Here is a 21512-nt window from a genome sequence, read left to right as displayed (position 1 = left end):
GCATCACAGACATTCAATAAATAATTGCTGGGTGAAAAACTGAATGATTCCAAAATCTCATCTTGCATCCTCAATGATTCAACCAATTTTGCTACTGGATTTTTCCAAACAATGTCAGATCCCACTTGGAAAACTGCCTTAAACTCACTCTATCAATATAATCCAAACAAAACTAGAACATTTCCTCCCCCTTTGCCAAACCCTTTTTGCACTCCCAACTATCCTCTGAACACTAAGATTTAAAACCAAGCAGCTAAAAAATAATACGAATAGTTTTTCTCTGTTCCATCGATCTGTATCTGAAGAATGAGTGAATCCATGACATCAATGGCTCAAAACATATCTTCATAACCTCAATTGAAACTGCTGCTATAGAGTCTAAAATTTTGCTTGTGTTTCCTATCTCTCCCCTCCATTATTAGCTTATTTTTATTAAAAAGGTCAGATCCATCCCAATTCTAGTCAGGAATGGTACCTTCATAAATATAAAGCCTGTTATGAATAAACATTAATTAATCCTCAACATCATGATAATAGTACATTTTAAATTACATGTAATATCCATTTCTGGCTAAAATGAAACAGACCAACACCTCTGTTAGCAACTAAAATAGCCTGGGAAAAGGAAAAGGCATCAAAGAATTGCTAAGCTAACTGGGACTTGAAGGGCCAAAGTCCTAAAAAAGAGAAGTAAGCCAACACTCTGAAGCCATTTTCCCCTGAGCATATTTATCAATTCTGGGCACAGGGCAAGAAGAGAATGATCTGGGCAAAGGGCCCAGACAGAGAGTGCTATGAAGTAGCCAAAAAAATAGAAAAAGAAGCAAACAAACAAGAAAACTAGCAGCATTTTTGGCAATCTCTTGAGGACAGGGATAAAAATAACGGACTTGAAGGGTCAGAATGTGGTAAAATGGTAGGACCAGAGAACTTGGCCTCATATTCTGCCAATTTTCCCTCAAAACTTCTGATCAATCCTTAAAACTATAGGAGACAAGAGGGTAATAAGCCAAACTGAAAAACAAAGGAAAATATTTAGAAAGCTCATGATACTCAGGAGAGATTAATTAGAATTAGAGTCTGTGTGTGGGACAAAGTCCAAATGAATACCCCTGACATCTCAGTGAGAACCCTTGAAGAGATACTCTTAAAAGCAAGGCAGACAAGAGGTAGGTGGAGCCTTGCCAAAAATGGTCTCTAATTGAGAGGTAAATTGGTCTTGTGGAGAAACAGAGTATAGAGTTTAGAATCTACCAAGAGAGAAATCACAATGAATATACCTGGCTTTTGCTTGAAACGGGAGAAGGAGAAGAGATTGACCCTGTGGAAATAACAAACTGCTCTGAACTCATGGGCCCCATGGCAGTCATCCCCAACTCTATCTTCCCAGCAAAGGAAAAGGGAAACCCACTATGGGGGAGGGGAACAGTAGCAAATGGAACCTCTCAACATTTTTATGTGCACTAACACTGAACAAAAACTTATTAGGTATAGTACGGCAGCCTGAATAAACAAGGGCAAACACTGAAAAAGTGCCAATAGGAGAAAGTGATCAAAGATTCATTAACTAAAATGTCCCCAAATTAACCTACTTCCCTCATTCCTCTTTTACCAGTTTCTTGTGAAAGAATAAGTAGTTGCCTTGTTGAACTGAGACAAGATTTTAAGCAAAAGCAAAAAAAAATAAAAAGAAGGCAACACATTAACACGTTTGAGTTCCAAGCAATCAGGAAAATTCAACAGCATGGAATATAAATTTCTCCACTTTATTTTTAAAAATCAATTAACAAGTTCACTGGTCGGGGAGAGGTTCCAGTGGGAGACGCAGAAATCTAGAGAGGCATTGAGGGAAGATGGTAAGTCGCCAGCAGAACGTGACCCGTAGGACTCTGAAGTTTAAAGAAACTACACATAGGTCATAGGAATAGGTAAAAATATAAAACCAGTTATAGGCCTATAAGTCAGCCTGTGGTTGTTCAAGAAAATGGATGAGCAAGAGGTGCATTCTTTACTTCATTAAACACATGACTACTTCTGTTCCTCAAACCATTTTTAAGAGATTCCAGCAGCTAAATTCAGTTACAGAAACAGTTTCTGTAGGTCCAGATTTCCACTCAAGAAATTTCTACAGGAATGTGTTTTGAGGCCCCATATCAAATATATAAACTTTTAAATGTATTGGTTAATAGCTGACTCAATTAAGGGTGTTAAAAGCAGAAAACTAGTCTATCAAAAAGAAAGAGAGAGAAAAAAAACAGAAAGAGAATTTAATGCAGTAATTAGAGCTATTCAAAATTAAAGAGATTCTCTCATCAGAGTACTTGGCATCATAACAAATTTAAGAGGGTCCTGATAACACTCTAGAAATAAATACATGGAAAGCATCAAGATGTGTCATGCCCAACATAACTGAAAACATGTGTAGAACCAATGCCTTCCAATTAGAGAACTCTGGTAGAGTTGTTTTGATTTTATTGGGGGAGTGGGTGAAACTTGTTTGAGATGATGAAGCCAAACTTTTTAATACAAAATGTTTGTATGGAACTTGGTAAATATATAAAAAATCTGAAGTCAAACTACAGAGAGGTGGCAGATGAATGGAGAAGACGGATTAATCTCTTTGAGGGGAAAAAAAAAAACAAGGACCACAAAGGATCATTCACATTTTGGACATGGAAGAAAAATATGAGCCAGACTGAAAATAATTTTTTAAAAAGGAGAGAGAGAAAGAGACAAAGAAGTATCCAGGATGGTCATAAAAGACAAAAAGAGTTTTAAGAAGGAAACACTGGCTAAAAGTATCAAATACTAGAAAAAGTCAAGAACAAAGACCAGACTTGTCCAAAGGACATAAATGTCAACTTTTGTAAATGCAATTTTTTAAAAATATATTTATTTAGTTAGTTATAGTTGGACACAATGCCTTTATTTTATTTATTTATTTTTATGTGGTGCTGAGGATCAAACCCAGGGCCTCGTGAGCGCTCTACTGCTGAGCCACAACCCCAGCCCTCATAAATGCAATTTCACTGAGAATGTCAGAATAAAAGTCAGGCTGTAAGAGATCAGAGACAATTAGATCTTTTTATTTTAAATACCACTTGTTCCAAAAAGAATTCCAGGAACTTTACAAGAAACAACAGAAAAATAGCAGAACAGAAAATAATATTTGCATACAGAAAGATAGATCATATATCCAGCATGGCTCTACAGTGGGCCAAAAACTTGATCTTGAGCATCCTAGGGGCCATGTCAAAAACAGCTTAATTAAAGTATTCATATTGTTCATTAAATAAAAGATCAGATATTCAGAAGTATGACTTCTCTAACATCAAAACGGAAGAAAACTTTCATAGTTTCTCATGAAGACAATGCTGAAATATAAAAAGCAAGACCACCAAACAAAATCCCAAATGCAATTCACAGTACTGTTTCATTTTTCATTCCTTAATGCCAATCAATGTCATCCTCAAAAGTAACTACATACGAGACCAAAATCATGATGTTCAGTTCTAAGATCCAATTTGGAAAACATATACAGTAACTATTAAACAAACTTTAAGCAGTCAATCCATAGTGAAACACTACTAATTGTAATCATGATTTTAAAAAGGTTTTAACAGCTAAAAATTGAAGTTGTACTTTTTAGCAAGAAATCACTGTTTAACTTCAGGGCTCCTAAGTACAGATTTGCCAACTCTATTAACCAGAAAGACTGTAAATTTAAGAAGTACTTATAAAAAATTAAAAAGTCTGACTAAAGTATATATATAATCTCTGTAATTCTCTGATTACAATGAAACACTTTTTCTAAAATCATATAAAATAAATTCAGCAACTGAAAATCAAGTAAATCACCACAGATCTCTTTTCAGGTGATAGATGAATAAAGTTTTAGCAACTTGCATACCCATCTATTGAACTTGTTTTAAATTTTTTATTCATCTCTTTTTTCAAAAAAGCTACATGATTCTTCTAAATCATACCTGCTAAAATATACTACTCAAATTACAAAAGCACTTAAAAATTCATGTGTGTGTGTATACACACACACACGGAGTTAAATTTAGAAAGGCCAAACTGTATATTAACCAAAAAATAACTAAAAATATAACTATATACATCTCTCTGCATATATCTATATCTACATATAACAAAAATATAATAATTTTTCTCTTTCACATTTATCAGCATCACTTTTCAACCATGGATAATTTACTAACATTTAGAATAATGCTATATGTTCAACAAAAATACTGCTAAATGTTCAATAAAAATATCTATTCATATAACATCTTACCATGTATATTAAAATGTCATGTTTTCCCAAATTACATTTTGCTTTGCAGGTCAATTTTTTTTAAATATCCCCCCTTTAATTCATAGTAACAATAAAAATCAGATTCTCTGATTACAATAAGACACTTTTTCTAAAATCATATAAAATAAATTGCTAAAATGGAAATATGTTAAATTGAAATGTGTAAAACAAAGAAATTTTTAAAACATATGTAGACATACTTATCCCAACCAAGAGTTCCTATCTCTTCAATAAGGCTTGAATAGAACTGGGGAGGAGGAGGTAGTGCGTATAACTCTTGTCTATTCCTTAAAGCAACTTCCTGTTTAAAAACAATAATAATCGGTTGTGGAATGCCAGACAATGAATTGTACCTGATTACAAAACATGAATCATAATCTTCTTAGTGTCTAACAAAAGTGTTCATTATTTTATAGAAAATCTAGGTGACCCATTCCCCTTTACATGAAAAAGTTAAAGGAATACAATAAAGGTCATGCGAAATGTCAATTTTTATACCAAGAAAAGAACTTAAGGTTTTAATATTCTCCTGGGCTATTATGCCTATTAGAAAAAAGATTTTAAAAAATACTCATCTTCAAGGCTTCACTATCTTTCTAATCCCATGCATATGATGTTTGATATAAAAAACCAGGTGCCTTTAAACAAAAGGCTGAACTCTAACTATATTAACTAGATTGATATAAATTACATCTTAACAAACCTGCATTATCACAACAAATACCTACCTGCAAATTTCTTTCATTGACTTGTATTCAGTATTACTCTATAACCTGGTAAGTATGGTATTTTGTTATTCAGCTAGCTAGATGACAGTCCCTTTTCCTTGCTAGGCCCATTTATGAAGGCTTTAAAATGGTTTATGAATTAAACTAGAATGTAAACTTTTTACAAGCAATGCAAACAAACCAGAATTGCGAGGCTAAAAATTACCAGTGACTTTGAAGTTGCCAACCTCAACAAGTATCTCATGTGAAAAGTAAAAACATATATAGCTACAGTTACTTAAATATTCATATGGTCAGGATTATCAAAAGATATTAAAAGTTGAACACCCTTTATGTGAAATTCAAAATCACAAATTTTAGTGCCGACCTGACACCACAAGTGAAAAATTCCAAACCATAAAACTTTGTTTCAAGCACAAAATTATTAAAACTATTGTCTAAAACTACCTTTAGGCTATGTATATAAGGAATATATTTGAGTCTTTATTTCACTTTATATTTGAGTCTTCTCCCAAAATATTTTACTATGTATATGCAAATATTTCAAAATATGAAAAAATCCAAAATCTGAAATATTTCTTCTCCCAAGCATATCAGATAATGGATGCTCAACCTATATAAAAAAAAAGTCAAAAAAAAATTAGTCACAATAGCAATAATAGATGAGAACAAGCTGAAAAACTATGAACACTTCTGGTAAACATAACCACAATAAAAATCTGAAAATTTTATTCCTTTAAGTATATGTTTTAGATTAAATATAGATTATTATTTGTCCTTATACTTTTTTCATTTAACAAGGATAGGATATTATTAAGTTGAGGTAATACTAGAAAGAATATATTTTACAAAAGAGAATTTCAGAATTAGAACTATTAACTGAAACTACTTCAATCTAATTCTGAAAAAAATTTAGGATGATAAAACCATGAAACCAGATCTGTAAAGCCAAGAAATCAATATGGATTTAGAGGGTAAGCTCCTAAGAGAAAAGACATACACTGCCTTTTTTATGACCTAAATGTCTAATATTATCTAAAAATAGCTTGGTGGGCCACAAAATTAATTTGTATTATTAAGATTATCCTCCACTTGTCACTGAATGAGTTAATACAGTTCTCTGAATTAACAATTACCCAGTATTTCTTTTGAAGTTTTTTTATTCAGAAATATTAATTGCTGAATATCCATAAATATTGAAGGTAAAAATAAACTTGGACAATAAAAATGTATTTCAAACCTAGGTTTATGTCATTTGCCTTCCACTGTGGGTCAGGACAGTTACTCCTACTTTAGAACCTTAATAGAAAATAAGGAAAAGGCAGAGAGACAACCACTTTTCACAAAGGGGACAAAGGGACTTGGTAGTGAAGATTTAACATATATACTAAATTGCCACAATATGCCCAGTTATTACTAGGAAATCCATAGGAGATTTACAAAATATCCTGAATAAGTTCAATAACTACTCATTTCATTTGGGTACCACACTTAAGAACTCCAATGTTGATTATATTCTAGGAATTCTACTACTAACAACACAGCCTAAGAAATAGACTAGTAATTCTTACATATTTAGGTATAATATCTTGAATGAGCAATAAAATCACCTATTTTACTATGATTCATAAAGAATGATAAAATATGGGCTCTCCTTTTTTATTCAGAAAGGCAGCACAAATATACTAAGTAAAATGCTGGAAATCAGAAATAAATTTTAATATCTCATCTTAAAATGTTTCTTCAAAATGACATGACCAATAGCTCTATTACTTACAACTCAAGAAAGTTACTTTTAGTAATAAGAATTTAATAGTGTATATAGTTTTACTCTGGTTCCCTCAGACCCTATATTTGTATAACATTAAAATTATTAAAAAAAAGATAAGAGAAAAATTTCAAACTTTTTTCCAGTGTCAAGAGGATACAAAACAAATATGCTTTACTTCTTCACCTGATCATTTTTAAGGTTATTATATCATGGTCTTTGATGACATTTATAATCAACTTTGGGTTTAAAAATTCATAATTTGAAATTTAATGCAGAAATTAATTTTAATCTCTTTATTCTGACCCCAAGCATTTTTAAGTTCTACCTCAGAGGGTTATTAGAAGGATTTTTTTAAAATGACTCAAAAAAAACTAGCAACTAAGTTTTCAACATGTGGCAATGCTACAAAAAATGAAAAAGTCTCAAAGAAAACCATGAAAAAATATCCAAGTGCTTTCAACTGTTGGAAGCAATATAGGTATTATAATTTTGATATAAGCAAATATAATAATAAACATGTATATGGAGAAAAAAACATAACAAGTAAAGCATAACCAAAGAAAGTAATAATGCTAATATCATTAGAAACCAATATTTCAAAGTAAAAGACATGCAAGCATAAAAACAAAGAAGTAAAAACTCAATGCCAAATCTGAATTGGAAATAGCAACATTAATGGATAATTAATTGTAATTCTTCTAAAATGTATTTTTCCTAGCTTTGTCCACTGAAAGAGTCTAGAATTAGTAATATCAATGATTACTTCACTTTCCAGTCACAGCAGCCCAATACCATTTCACACATACACACAAAAGAAATCTATGGTTTTGGAGAAATGTCGAATTACAGTTCTAGAGTAAGATGAGTAAATGAAGCTAGAGCATAGGAGGTTTGGTTACATTAAAAGAACTGAGAAGCCAACATGAAGGGGCTTACACCAACCAAAAGTGGGATAATTTAAGCATCAAAAAGAAAATGAGTACAGTGCATAAAAGTTAATCGAATATATAACAACTCATGAGTTCATAATGACACTAAAAAGAAAAATCTTTAGCTCCCTGTAACAGTTGCTAGGCACCAACTCATTATTCTAAAAATTGATCTTAAAAAAAAAAAAAAGGAAACGAAACAAGCACTTATCCTATCTTCTAGTATGAGCTGTACCTCAAATTAACCGAATAACTATTGAGGGTTCTTCTCTTCAGAAGATTTTCAGATAATAAATGCGGATGACAGAATTATTTTTAAAATATCACCATTTGTAAATTCTAATGAAATAGTGGATTTAGGCTATTATTAATACTGGATGCTAAAATCACTCTGTCAGAGGCTGATGGGAAACTCTGAGATGGATCTAAATCTACTGATCAATCTTAATTAAAAGAGAAATTATGGGACATCATGTAACTCTTAATGCAATATAAGTACACAGCACCGAGTATGCTTATTAAAAAAAAAATGAATCCAAATCTACTGGGACCTCTAGATCTAACTGCAAAATTACAAAGAAGATAAAAGTTGAGTACTCCTATTCTCAAAATGCTGGGGATAAGAAGTGTTTCTGGATTTTAAATTTTTTCAGATTTTGGAATATTTATAAATACATAATAAGATATCTTTAGGATGAGGCTGAAACTTAAAGAGAATTTATTTATTTCATATGCACCTTATACACATAATTTGAAGCAATTTTTTAAAATATTTAACAATTTCTGCAACAACCAAGTTTCATAGTGTGAAATTTTCCACTTGTGGCATGATGTCAGCACTCAAAAAGTCTGAGATTATGGAGCATTTTGGATTTTCAGCTAAGGAATGCTCAATCTATAGAAGACTGTTAAAAAAGAATCCACAAATATCTAACAAACTAAATCTATAATGTGAGAAATTTTATAGGATATATAATTTGGTTTATTCAACAAGTAGATGACATAAGAGAGAAAGGGTAAGATGAAGGGGAGATATTACTATAAATTAAATATCATATAAATCTTATTTAAGACTAAAGACATTAATATATTGTGTGGACCTTACTTGGATATTGATGCAAGCAAAGCCACTATAAGGAATTATTAAGTTCACTGAGTCTTCACTGAGTCTCTTCTTAAAAAAAAAAAAAGTAGAAGGAAAAATATATGTAAAGGTTAGATTACAGGCTCGTGATATTCACTATAACCTTCTCTCCTCTTTTGTTTATGTTAAAGACCTGTGTAATAAAAAGATTATAAGTAAACAATGTCTACAAGATAAACTAAATAATCAACTATTTTATGCAAAATTAATTAACTGACCAAACACCTATTGTTTGTAACTGAATATATTTAATGAAGTCCAACAAGTTTTTCAGGGATCTGCAGCTACATGCAAAATTATTCATGCATCTTATTATATCTTTAAGTATAATTATCTAATCTCTCCCTAGATGTTACATTCTCCCATAGGCCAAGAATGCATTTTATTTCTTTAGCATCTATCGAACATTAGTATGAAAGGTACCAAGTTTATGATACAATGAAACTGATTCCTACATATAGTTCTTTCCTTATGCAATTCAAGGGAAGTACCATTCACATTTATGCACAAAGTAAAATAAAAGAGTAAATGACTGGAAGTTGACAAGTTTTACATTCTAAGAGATTTTTAAAAGTTTATGGAAACAAGCAAGACTTTAGAATATGGTAACAATATTAGAAGAAAAGATTCTTACCAAAATCATCTTCAACTCCATCATAAAACTCATTAGATCAGCAGAGTGCTGCATTCTCTAAATCAAAACATTTCTAATTAATTTAATATGTAAATAAATATTCTAATCATCAAAAATGGAATAAAATACAAACTAAAATGAATGTGAAAAAATACTGGCTATGTCTACAACTTAAAGGAATTAAGTAATAAAATAATGGTCATCATTCCTACTATTCTTACCAATTTCATTTTGAAAAAAGTAATTAAATCCCTCAAATCTATTTTAGTGAGACATAATGAATTGTATAAGAATGTCACTTAAAACTTCACATACTCCTCTGCTCACTGCCAAGTTTAGCAAATCTAGCAAATGACATCATTATTTTAAGAAAGAGGAGGAAGAGGGGAGAGAAGGGGAGGAGGGGAGAGAGATGTAAATGGAAAGAACATAAAACATAAAAACCAGACAAATCTACATAACTTTAAATTTTTAATTATTATAAGGACTAACAAGTGTTTATCAACAATATTAAATATTTTTGTCATTTCCTTGACCTTAAAGACCACTTATAGTTATTTTTTGTCCTTTCACAACTAGCCCGTATTAATTCAAAAGGAGATAATCATTCAATAAAATAAAAGCTATTATAATAAAATGGCCAAAGAAAATAATCTCTAAAGTAGAATGCATATTTAGGAGTTATGGTTCCATTTCCCTGAAATCTTTCTTTCTCAAAATAGCTATAGAATAAAAAAAAAGAAAGAAAGAAAGAAAAAAGAAAAACGAGTTTTACATTGCTTTCTTAGAACTCAACAATCATTTCTGTGCTTCAAAATATTGTATTTTGGGTTTTTGTTGCACTACACTAACTCCACATAGTTCTTAACAAAGTCAAATATAAATCTGGTCTATCTTTTTAGATGAGAATAATAAGAATCTAGGATATTTCAACAATGCATGAAGACATACTTACATCTTAACATAGCTTTGAGCAGACATATGTTCACAGAACATAACTATACCTTTTTTACATGGTATTTCTTTCCTTTAGTTTACTACAGACAAGTAACAAATTATATCAAGGGTCTATAAACTACAGCCAGAAGCTAAATTCAGCTTAATACCTATTTTTGTTAATAAAGTTTTTATAGGAATACAGGCATAAATTCATTTGCCATTCGTCTATGGTTGCTTGGGTGCTATAAGAAGGGGGTAAAGTAATTGTGACGAGATTCATGGTCAACAAATCTAAAGATGTTACTATTATTCTTTACAGAAATAAATCTGTTAACCCCTTGGGCCATATTTACTGAAAATGAGACAAGATAAAAATAATAATATTCAAATGGTCTTTGACTAAAACAAAAACTCAAACTAATACTGAGGTCTACCTGACCAGTTGGAGGGCAGGGAGAGATAAGTAACTGACATGTTTTCTAGAAAATTTGTTGGTCAATTAGTAGAGGAAAACAGAATTGTACATTTTACTGCTATACATAATTGATTTAACATTTTTTTCCAGACTACACATCACAATAGATTAATTTCTTAAACTTCAGTGTATACTACAAATTGTCAGAGAAATGTGGGGAGGGGCAGTGAAAAAAGGAAATTTAAACATTCCATTAAGAAAAAAAAACTGCTGTAATTATTCTGCAACTATCACAGCCTATATTCTACAAAGTAAGTAGTTTATCTCCTGTATTTCTTTATGACTCAGTAATGCTTTATGTGAGTGATTCTCATTGTTGGTTATCACACATAACTTGCTTGTAAGATAGAAAATATATAGGAAATAGGAAAAAGACAAATGGATAAAAGAATCAAAAAATGCAATTCTATTAACATTTATTTTTCTATAAGAGACAATTCATTATTTTTAGTTGCTTCAATACATTATGGAGTTTTTTGTTTGTTTATTGGTAGGTTTTTTTTTTTTTTTTTTTTTTTTGCTTTGTTTTGTTTTGTTTAAGTTTCTGATTATTCAAGGAATTTTCAGGTACAGGACCATATACATTAAGAATAACTAAATTAATCCTGCCTGTATCTCACCTTGGCTATCATTTCTCCTCTCATTATGCAAGTACACCTGATCCTAAGTGATTTCTCTCACACCTTTTCTGTTGCTATTCTAGAGCTAAAAGATTCATTTTTGTTATAGATATGCTACAGCGCTAAATGGGCCCAGGGTTTTTTGTTTTGTTTTGTTTTTGCTTTGTTTTGTATTTTTCCTGTCACCACTATTCAGTCTCAGGAGAAAAAAAACAAAAACAAAAAAACATCACCAAGAAAGCTACAAACATGAATAGGGATGAATCCATTTGAAGGGCCTAATGGCTCAAGGATGAAAATCAGTTTCAACAACACAAATGCTACCTGGGAATCCGCTGAGGATTCCAGAAACCATTTTTTTTTTTTTTTTTTTTTGTAGTTATAGATGGACAGCATATCTTTATTTTATTTGTTTATTTTTATGTAGTGCTGAGGATCAAACCCAGTGTTTCACACATGCTAGGCAAGCACTCTGCCACTGAGCTACAGCCCCAGTCTTCCAGAAACCATTTTGTGTAATCTATAGATCCTTAAAATATTTCATAGCCAGAGATGGAACCTAAAAACTTTAGCAACTATGAAACCACTTTGTTATAACATTCTGCAAAGCAGGATTTTTTTCCATGCTATTTAATTGGTGTATTCTAGTTGTACACAATGGTGGGATTGTTACATATTTGTATATGAACACAATATAATAATATAATTTAGCAAATATTATTCCTCAGTATTTCCCCTTTCCCTCCCCCTGGTTCCTTTCCTATACTGATCTCCCTTTGATTTTCATGAGATCTCTCCACCCACCCACTTTTATTTTCCTTTTTCCTCTCTACCTTCCACATAAGAAAGAAAATATATAACCCTTGACCTTCTGAATTCAGCTTATTTTGCTTAACATTACACTCTTAAGTACTATTCATGTTCCTATAAATGACATAATTTCCTTCTTCTTTATGGCTAAATAAAACTACGCTGTTTATAATATATACCACATTTTCTTTATCCTTTCATCCACTGATGGGTCACCTAGGCTTGTTGCATAGTTTGGCCATTGTGAATTGTGCTGCTATGAATATGGGTATGCATGTATTGCTTTAGTACACTGACTTTAACTCTTTAGGATAAATACAAAGGAGTGGTATAGCTGAGTCATATGGTGGTTCCATTCCTAGTCTTTGAGGAATCTCCATACTGATTTCTATAGTGATATACTAACTTAAAATCCCACCAACAGTGTAAAATTATTCCATTTTTCTCCACATCGTCTCTAGCATTTATTATTGTTTGCATTCTTGATGACTGCCATTCTGAATTGAGTGAGCTAAAATCTCATTGTAGTACAAAGCAGGGCTTTAAAAAGTAAATTTAATACTTTCTTATCCTCATTTAAAGCATAAACCTTTAAAAGACTTACCTGTTGGACTATTTGATGGTATCCATTAAGTATAGCTTTCAACTGCCAACTGCATAGTAATCTAAAATTTTAACAAAACAAAATGGTTTTATTCATTGTTCAGAATTAAAATAAGAAAATTTATTTGTATGTTAACACAAACATGCACATATGATCAAAAAAATGACATAAACATAATTCTGACAAGTTAATAAAATTTTACCACTTATACTGTTGAAAGTCTTGTCTTCAAATTGTCAGTATTAATTTTACTTCGAAATATAAATAACCACAATCAATAAATGACAGGCAAACAGTACATCTTTTTAACTTTAAATTACCCAAAGCAAAGTTTACTATTGCACTCAATTCTTAAAGGTAGGTTAAATAAAACCAAAGGTTTTGAGTACATCAAAATTGTATTTAAAAAAACATATACAGCACTATATTCTTATTCAACTTCCAGATTAATGTAACCAAAAGAATACATACTTTGAACTGTATAAGTAGTGATAAGTTAAAATTCATCTATCTACTAGGCTTACCTCACCTGCAGGTAAGTAATTTCTCTAAGGAATTATATTAATTTGCCTTCAACTTTTAAATCCTGTAGGGACCCCATCTCCTTATGCAGAGCAGTTTATTCAACTGTCTATGGATAACATCCTCTCCAAGTATGCACTGGATTCCTTGCTACTACCTTGGTCACTTCATTAATTATCTTTTTACCTGTGATAGCCTTAACTTACTCTCTGCAAGTTTTTCTCCTTAATGAATTAAGTATATATCATCTTGAAAAAAATCATAGCTCTTCCTTAAATGCACATGCCTTCCCTTTTCCTTAAAGTAGTTTATATTTTCCATTCCCTTTCTACCCACTCATCCAGTCAAAACCCCAACAACCCAGTTTCTTCGACTGCACAAATCTATTCATATCTAACCTCATCTTTGCAACACTCAGCATGGCTAACCATTCCTTCTTTCAATCCCTATTTAAAACCTACTGTTCAAATTTTCCTTTTTTTGCCAATCCTAGTCTTATAAATTCTATAAATCCCTCCCTTAAGATCCCATCACTGGCCTTCTCTTTTCACCCCACAGACACAGAAACTAGAAAATCTATTAATACTGACGGCTTCAACTTCTATGCCAACTGTGATTTTCACATATAACTTCACTCCAAATCGCTCACTCAGATTCCACACCAATATACTACTACTACTTACTAAATAGCTACTTCTGATGTTTTACACTCAATATATTCCTAAAAACAATCTCCCTTCCACTTTTCCATCTGTGATCTCTTCATAAACTTAATAATCTGAGCCAAGAACTTGGAAAGTATCCTCTAATCTCTTTCCCTCTTACTGCCACTTCCAATCACAAAATCCTATCAAATCTACACATAAATATCTCTGATTCCTCCACTCTACTCCAGAGATATTTAGGAGCAGAACTGAGATTTGTGACAATGCCTAAATACCTAGTCTCATCTTCTGACTAGTCGTCTGTACCACCTGTCCCTATTTAAACATAATTTATAACAGAACTAAACTAGATTTTTGTCACATTATATTATTATATTACATATAAATACTCAGTCCAAAGTTGGGGGGGGATTTCTAATCCTTTTAAACTTCTATTCAGTTCTTATTAGGGAAGTATACACAATTATTGTTTACTGCTTTAAAAAAAATGTATTACCTCTGAAAAGCACTTAAGTAGCAAGGAAATTACTTACAAATGCCACTGGTTTCAAACAATCAGAAATGTTTTAGGTTTATTGATAGGATTCATTAATAAACATATTAGACAAAACTCTAGTCACCAGAATCAGTTTAAACACACTTGCCTATTCCACCAAGATACAAGCATGTCACTAAACATCACATCACCTTGCATTCTTCACTTGTAAATCTTCAGGCAACACTATTCTAAGGTGGAAGTCTTTCCCCTATAGAGAAAATTTAAAAAAAAAAAAAAATCACTCAAAGTTTCATCTTTTACTTAATGCTAAGAGAAGTTAAACATAGAATCACAAAAAAGGCAGTATTTTCCAAAAGTTATCAAATTTACCCAAATTTTTTATACTTAAAAAATATAAGCAACGGAATACAGGATTTGGGGGGAAATATTTCATAAATGTATGTCAAAAACTTTGGAAATATTACAAAATCAAAATCATATATACTTGGACCTTGTTTTTAGAGAAAGTAACTTATATACAAGAAATTCAACCTCAACACTGTTAGCAGACATATAAAGGAAATTTAAATGTTCTTAGGAAATAAACAAATTCCCTCAGGTTGCTCATGATTGCACTTACTTTCTAAATTTTCATAAATATATTACACAATTTAAATATTTCAACATAAAATACTTCCATAAACTGGAATATATTTAATTTTTCCATACTAGTAAACCTTTAATAGATAAAAGCAGAAACATATTGTTTATTTTAATCTAAGTATTCACAAACTTACATATTTGAATATACAGAATTTTATTCAAGTTTCTTTTTAAGGAAAGGGAAGAGTGTTCTCTGGGAAATATATTCAGTTTTACTTTCTTTAGAAAGTGAATGGGTAAGCAGTTTAAACTTTATAACTTAAATAGGATAATACACGTGAAATTTGAGAAAAAAATAAGCAGAAAAAGACAAACAGAAATGTAATCTTTTGCTTCAACAGTATAAAATGAAAAGAGTAATAAAATTCTCAAAAAAAAAAAAAAAGAAAAAACAATTACCATGTGGAATTTTAGCAGTCTCCCTCAAAGCAGATTCAAAAACAGAAGAACACAATTAAATGTACCCCATAACCTTTACTTTCATGGTAATATTACAGTTCTGACTTTCATTACATTTAAATGTCCTTTTGAAAAAATGAAACAAACTGTACTACTGACCTTTTCAAAGGTCAAGTAACAATAATTCACTATTTCATTAAAACACTAAAAGGTATTATGTAGCAACTTTAACCTAACTTTATAGACATCCCACACATAGGTGTAAGAACCTATGTTCACAATTCACAATTTACCTGAGGAACAGTAGAAGAATAAAATTCCAAAGTTCCCTATTTGTGAAATCGAACTATTTTAGAGGTCAAATGACGTGTCACATACCACAATACTTTTCTGGTTCAAAAAAATGTCCAAATTTAGACTTTTTGTAGTTAAACCACCTGAAAAAATATTAACTCTTCCCCAAAAGCAGATTTTCCAAGCTTACGAGGAACAGAAGATTAATGTGAACACAAAAGTCAAAGAAACAGTCTTGTAGAGGAAATGATTTAAAAGCAGAAGACAGTAAAAAGGTAGGTAAAAAACACCTTTTGGAAACTGGGCATTAGGAAGAAAAAAAGACTGGAAAACTTAAGCTCTTATATGAGAAAAAAAGAACATAATACTCCCCTCAAAAGTTCCACCCCAAATCATCCATTAAACAAACTGCATTTTTTTCTTTACCAGTAAATAGTGTATTATTGAACTAGGAATTTTATAACTATTGTACATAGTCAAAATGTTTAACAAATAATGTTTCCATCAATCCAAAGTTACCATGAAACAAAAGCAGAAAATGAAGATCAAACATTTCAGATGACAGACCCAGGAGAAAACCTAGACTAAGATCAGAAAGTGTTTTTTTCTTAAAGTAGGAATGAATGAGCTATTAAAATGGGAGAATAAATTTAAAAGTGTCCAAGGAAAAAAGTTAAATAAAAATTTCATAAGGAGTAAGAAAAAGCAAGAAAATTACCAAATGAGAAAAAAAGTAAAGGCCATCAAAGAAAAAGGGTTGAAGATGAAATCAGGCAAAGAAAGTCCAAATGCATATAATTGGAAGACTTAGAGAAGAAGACAGGAGGAAAAAATATTTAAAATTATAATCCAAGTATACTTTCTGGAAATCCACATAACAAAAGCGACAACTAGACACAAGAAAAATGACTCAGAATGATCCACTCTGAGATATATCTTAATAAAGACTTTTAAAATAAGGAAAAAGTTCAGTCTTTCTAGGAAAAAGGTCAAAACACTTACATGGGCAACAAAATAAGATTGTTATCAGTCATCTCAAAGCAAGATTAAAAAAATTAAAAAGAATGAAACTAAAATTTTAAGAAACTAAAGTGTTTCTGCTTTCAGGCAGGATGAAGTGACGGAGGCGGGATTTACCCTGTCTACCTTAATTTAAAAACAGGACTAAAAATATGTAAAAATGGTTTCCAGACATTAAACAATAGGCAGCACAGGACATTGTTCCTTGAAAGAAGAAAACAAATTAAAAATCCTTATAATTGGCCAGCCTTACTCCCTGAAAAATATTTAGGCCACAGGTAAGGATGAGGAAACAAACAGCTAAACAGCCTCCCTAATCTGAGAAGAGAGGTTAAGTTAGAGGAGGCCAAAGCATGTAGAATTCACAAGATAATTAAGTACCAACAAGAAGAGAGATGCAAAGAGAGGGACAAGCACACACAGAGAAAACTCCCATGTACTTCAGAGAATTTCTTATGTGGGAGACTTCAGCATGGATGTGAGAAAACCATTTAAACTGAGAACCATAAGAAAAGGTGATGTAAGTATTCTAGGAAATACTGTATAAGCAGAATATGCAGAAAGGTATTGCCTCACTGGCATAGCCAAATTAAACTAAATTCTGTTCTGGTTTTGCCTAACAAAGCTTAAAAGCAAATCTTGAAAAGATTAAACTCTTTCCAAGTAATTTAACTGTAATGCACAACAAATCTCAAGAATATTTAGAAAACAAAAGCATCTAGCATGCACCAGGTAGATGTCATATCCGACACCAATTAAGATATATTAGGTATGCAAGCAAGAAAAAATAAGAACCATAATGAGGAGAAAAATCAAGAGAAGCAGACACAAAAATAGCACAGATGATAGAACTGGTCAAAAAATAAAACAGTTTTATTTCATATGTTGAAGAAGAAAGAGGAAAGCATGATCACACTACATAGAGGCAGGAAAGATACAAAAAACCTGAATTAATGAAATGAAAAAATACAACATCTGAGATGAAAAATATGCAAAATGGTATAAACAGCACATGAAACCTCATAAAAGATATTAGTTTACTTGGAGACATAGCAACAAAATATATCCAAAATAAAACAGGAAGAGATGGAAGGGAAAAAAATGGGACCAGCCCCACTTGGAACTTAAAGTGGCTTAATAGACACATAAGTATTGGAAGTCCCCAACACATGAGAGAGGAAGGAACAAATTTCTAAAGAAATAACAGCTAATGTTTTTTTTTTCCAAATTAAATGAAAATATAAACTCACAGATCAAAGAAGTTCCATAAGCCATATTGGGAAAACACAGAAAGAAAATTACATCAAGATACAACACAAATTAGCTGAAACCAGTGATAAAAATCAGAGGAAGACAATATACAACAATATATAGAGGACAAAGCTAAGAGCACAGACTTCTCATAGGAAGAGTGCAAGGCTTAGTGAAACATCTTTATAGTACCAAATCAAAAAAGAAAAAGAAAAAAACCTGTTAACTAGATTCTACACCCAGTGAAATTATCTTATAAAGGCCAAATAAGCACATTTTTCAACATAAAACAGCTAAAAGAATCCATCAGTAGCAGACATGTACTATCCTGAAATGTTAACAGAAGACCTTCAGGAACAAAGAAAATAAGATGCAAATGTGAATATATAATAAAAAATACCAGATACAGCAAATATATAGGTAAAGATATAAGATCTTTTATTTAAAAAAAAATATTTTTAGAGGATAATGACTTAAAAAAAAAGGGGGGGGGGGGGACTGACTGTTGCAAAGCAATTTGAGCAATGAAATAGTATTAGTTTATAAACCAAAATATAAAATAAGTGCCCATAAATCATACTTGTGTAAATAAATAATTTAATGAATAAATAAGGGAGAATAAACAAATTTCCCATGCAGCATTTCAGATTAATCATAAAAGAGAAACTAATTCCCACTCTTTAAGCTGGGACTGCTTATAGTTACTTCTTTTCAGAGAGTATAATATTAAAAAGGGAGAAAACAGTGACTGCAGTGAAGAAGCCTGACAAATACTACATCAGCAAAATGATCAAGGCCAGGATCAATCATCATCAGTGATATTAAATGACTGTACCCTTAATAAAATGAAATGGTACTTTAACTCTGTGATCTTCCTCTTAAAAACCTATAACCCTAACTCAGGAGAAATATCAACCAAATTCCAATAAATGAATATCCTATGATAAATCTAACTTGTACTTCCTCAAAAAATCAAGCCATTTCATATTCATAAAAGAGTCAAGGTCATCAAGAACATGAAAAGCCTGAGGAAATGTCATAGCCAATAGAAGCCTAAGGAGATATGATAACTAAATGTAAGGTGGTATCTTAGGTGGGATCTCAGGAGAGGGGGAAAAAAATTAGGTAAAGGTAAGGAAATCTTAATGAAGTATGAAATTAAATTAATAAATGTATAAATATTTTTAACATCAAACAAATCATTAATCATTAATTATAACAAACACACCATACTAATATGAAGATGTTAATAATAACAGAGGGCTGGGGATGTAGTTCAGGGATACAGCACTTGCCTAGCACACTCAATGCCCTGGGTTTGATTTCCAGGACCAAAATAAAGAAATAATAGGAGAAACTATGTGGAAAAGGCAATGGGGATAGAAATGCAGTATCACCAGTTCAAGTCTTCTTTAAATCTAAAACTATTTTTAGTTTATTAATTAAAATAATCATCTAAACCAAAATTAATAACCACATTGGTTGGGCTGGGGATATAGCTCAGTTGGTAGAATGCTTGCCTTGCATGCACAAGGCCCTGGGTTCAATCCCTAGCAACACACACACACACACACACACACACACAATAACCACATTGGTGGGATTATAAGAGAAAGTATGTGACAATAGCACAAGGACCAGCAGATAAGAAATGAAACTATACTGTCATATGATACTGGGCTGGTGGTGTGGCTCAGTGGTAGAGTGCTTGCCTAGCACGTGTGAGACACTGGATTCGATTCTCAGCACTGCATATAAATAAATAAACAAAATAAAGGTCCATCAACAACTGAAAATATATATTTTTTAAAAAAGTACACTGTCACAAGATTCCTTAAGGAAGTGGTATACATGAAAGCAGATCGTGATAAATTAAAAGATGCATACTGTGAGCCCTAAAGAAAACACACACAAAGAATGAGGGATAAAATCATATAGCTAATAAATCAATTTTGCATATAAAATAGAATCCTAATATTACTTTAGGGTAGATCATGACAGTTTTAAGATATATACTATAAACTTTTAAGCAGCTACTTACAAACACAAAAAACAAATACTTCTAGGCTTTGGTAAGTCCCCTGAAATTCTTGTGTTGGAAAGTTAATTCTCTAAATCATATATTAATAGCCTATGGGAGATAATTAACAATTACAAGAGGCCAAGAGAATTGAGCCCATATGATGCCATTAGTGACTTGATAAGAAGAGCAACAGAGACCCAAGCCAGCAATCTTGCTCTTCACACCATGTGAAGTTCTCTATCATGTAAAGATGCAACAAGAAGGCCTTAGCCAAAGGTGATAAGAGGCCAGCATCATGCTCCTGACTTCTCAGCCTCCAGAACTATTAGTTAAACAAACAGCATTCTTTATAAATTATCCAGTCGGCAGTACAAAGTTGTAGCAACAGAAAACAGTCTGACAAACATATAGTAAAAAAGCTAACAAAGGAGATGAAACAGAATCATAAAAAGAACGTGCATGTAAAATGTAAATGCAGAAAAATAAGGAATGTAAAATGCAGGAATATAAAAAAAAATAAGGAATGTAAAATGCAGAAAAATAAGGAAAAATAAAGAACACATTAGACAAAAAGAAAACAGCAAAACAGAATATTTAAATCCAACCATATCAAAAATCACATTAAATGTAAATGGTCTAAGCATGCCCAAGTAAAAGGCAATGATTGTTAGACTCCGTAAAAAAGCAAAGTCCAGAAAGAAACTCACTGTAAAGATCCAAATAAGTTTAAAGTATGGAAAGAGAAACTAAACCAAAGAAAGCTGGCATCACTATATTTGTATCAGAAAATACAGATTTCAAAGAAAAGATTATTAGGAATAAAAAGGGTCATTTCATAATTATAAAGAAATCAATTTTCCAAGAGTTTATGCCCCTAAAAGTTTATGTAAATAATAACAAAACTTCAAATTATGTGAAGGACAAACTAATAAAAATGAAAGCAGAAACTGAAAAACTGAACAGGAGAAGAAAAGTGAAGGTACTAAGAAACAAAACTGACAATAGTACACTTTTCTATTGTATGCATGTACAAATACATTACCAAGAAATCCCACTATTATGAATGATTATAATGTACCAATAAAAATTTTAAAAGTAAAATAAGAAAACTTACTAGTTGGAGATTTTAACACCCCCTCACTAATTGATAGAACAAGTAACACACAAAAATAAGGGTATAGAAAAACTCTAATAGTAGTAATAAATCAACTTGATCTAACTC

General features: G+C 31.4%; 1 protein-coding gene across 3 annotated transcripts in view; it reads right to left on the bottom strand.

Annotated features, from left to right (window-relative positions):
- The window catches only part of Fancl (FA complementation group L), a 62734-nt gene that overhangs the window by 37901 nt on the left and 3321 nt on the right, over window positions 1-21512 (bottom strand). For 2 of the 3 annotated variants that reach the window (XM_046423622.2, XM_058572964.1), the window contains exons 2-5: window positions 14850-14908; window positions 12976-13036; window positions 9528-9584; window positions 4522-4622 (exon numbers count right to left, since the gene is read on the bottom strand). In XM_046423622.2, coding sequence (XP_046279578.1) covers window positions 4522-4622; window positions 9528-9584; window positions 12976-13036; window positions 14850-14908 — 278 coding nt within the window. The remainder of the gene's footprint in view (window positions 1-4521; window positions 4623-9527; window positions 9585-12975; window positions 13037-14849; window positions 14909-21512) is intronic. The other variant, XM_058572966.1, reaches the window with a different exon arrangement.

This window comes from Marmota monax, unplaced genomic scaffold, assembly GCF_021218885.2.
Source record: "Marmota monax isolate L192 unplaced genomic scaffold, Marmota_monax_Labrador192_F-V1.1 WCK01_AAM20220418_F8-fsc00015, whole genome shotgun sequence".
In the NCBI taxonomy this organism is placed as follows: domain Eukaryota; kingdom Metazoa; phylum Chordata; class Mammalia; order Rodentia; family Sciuridae; genus Marmota; species Marmota monax.
Note: the sequence above shows the minus strand (reverse complement) of the source record. Positions and strands in the feature narration are given on the sequence as shown.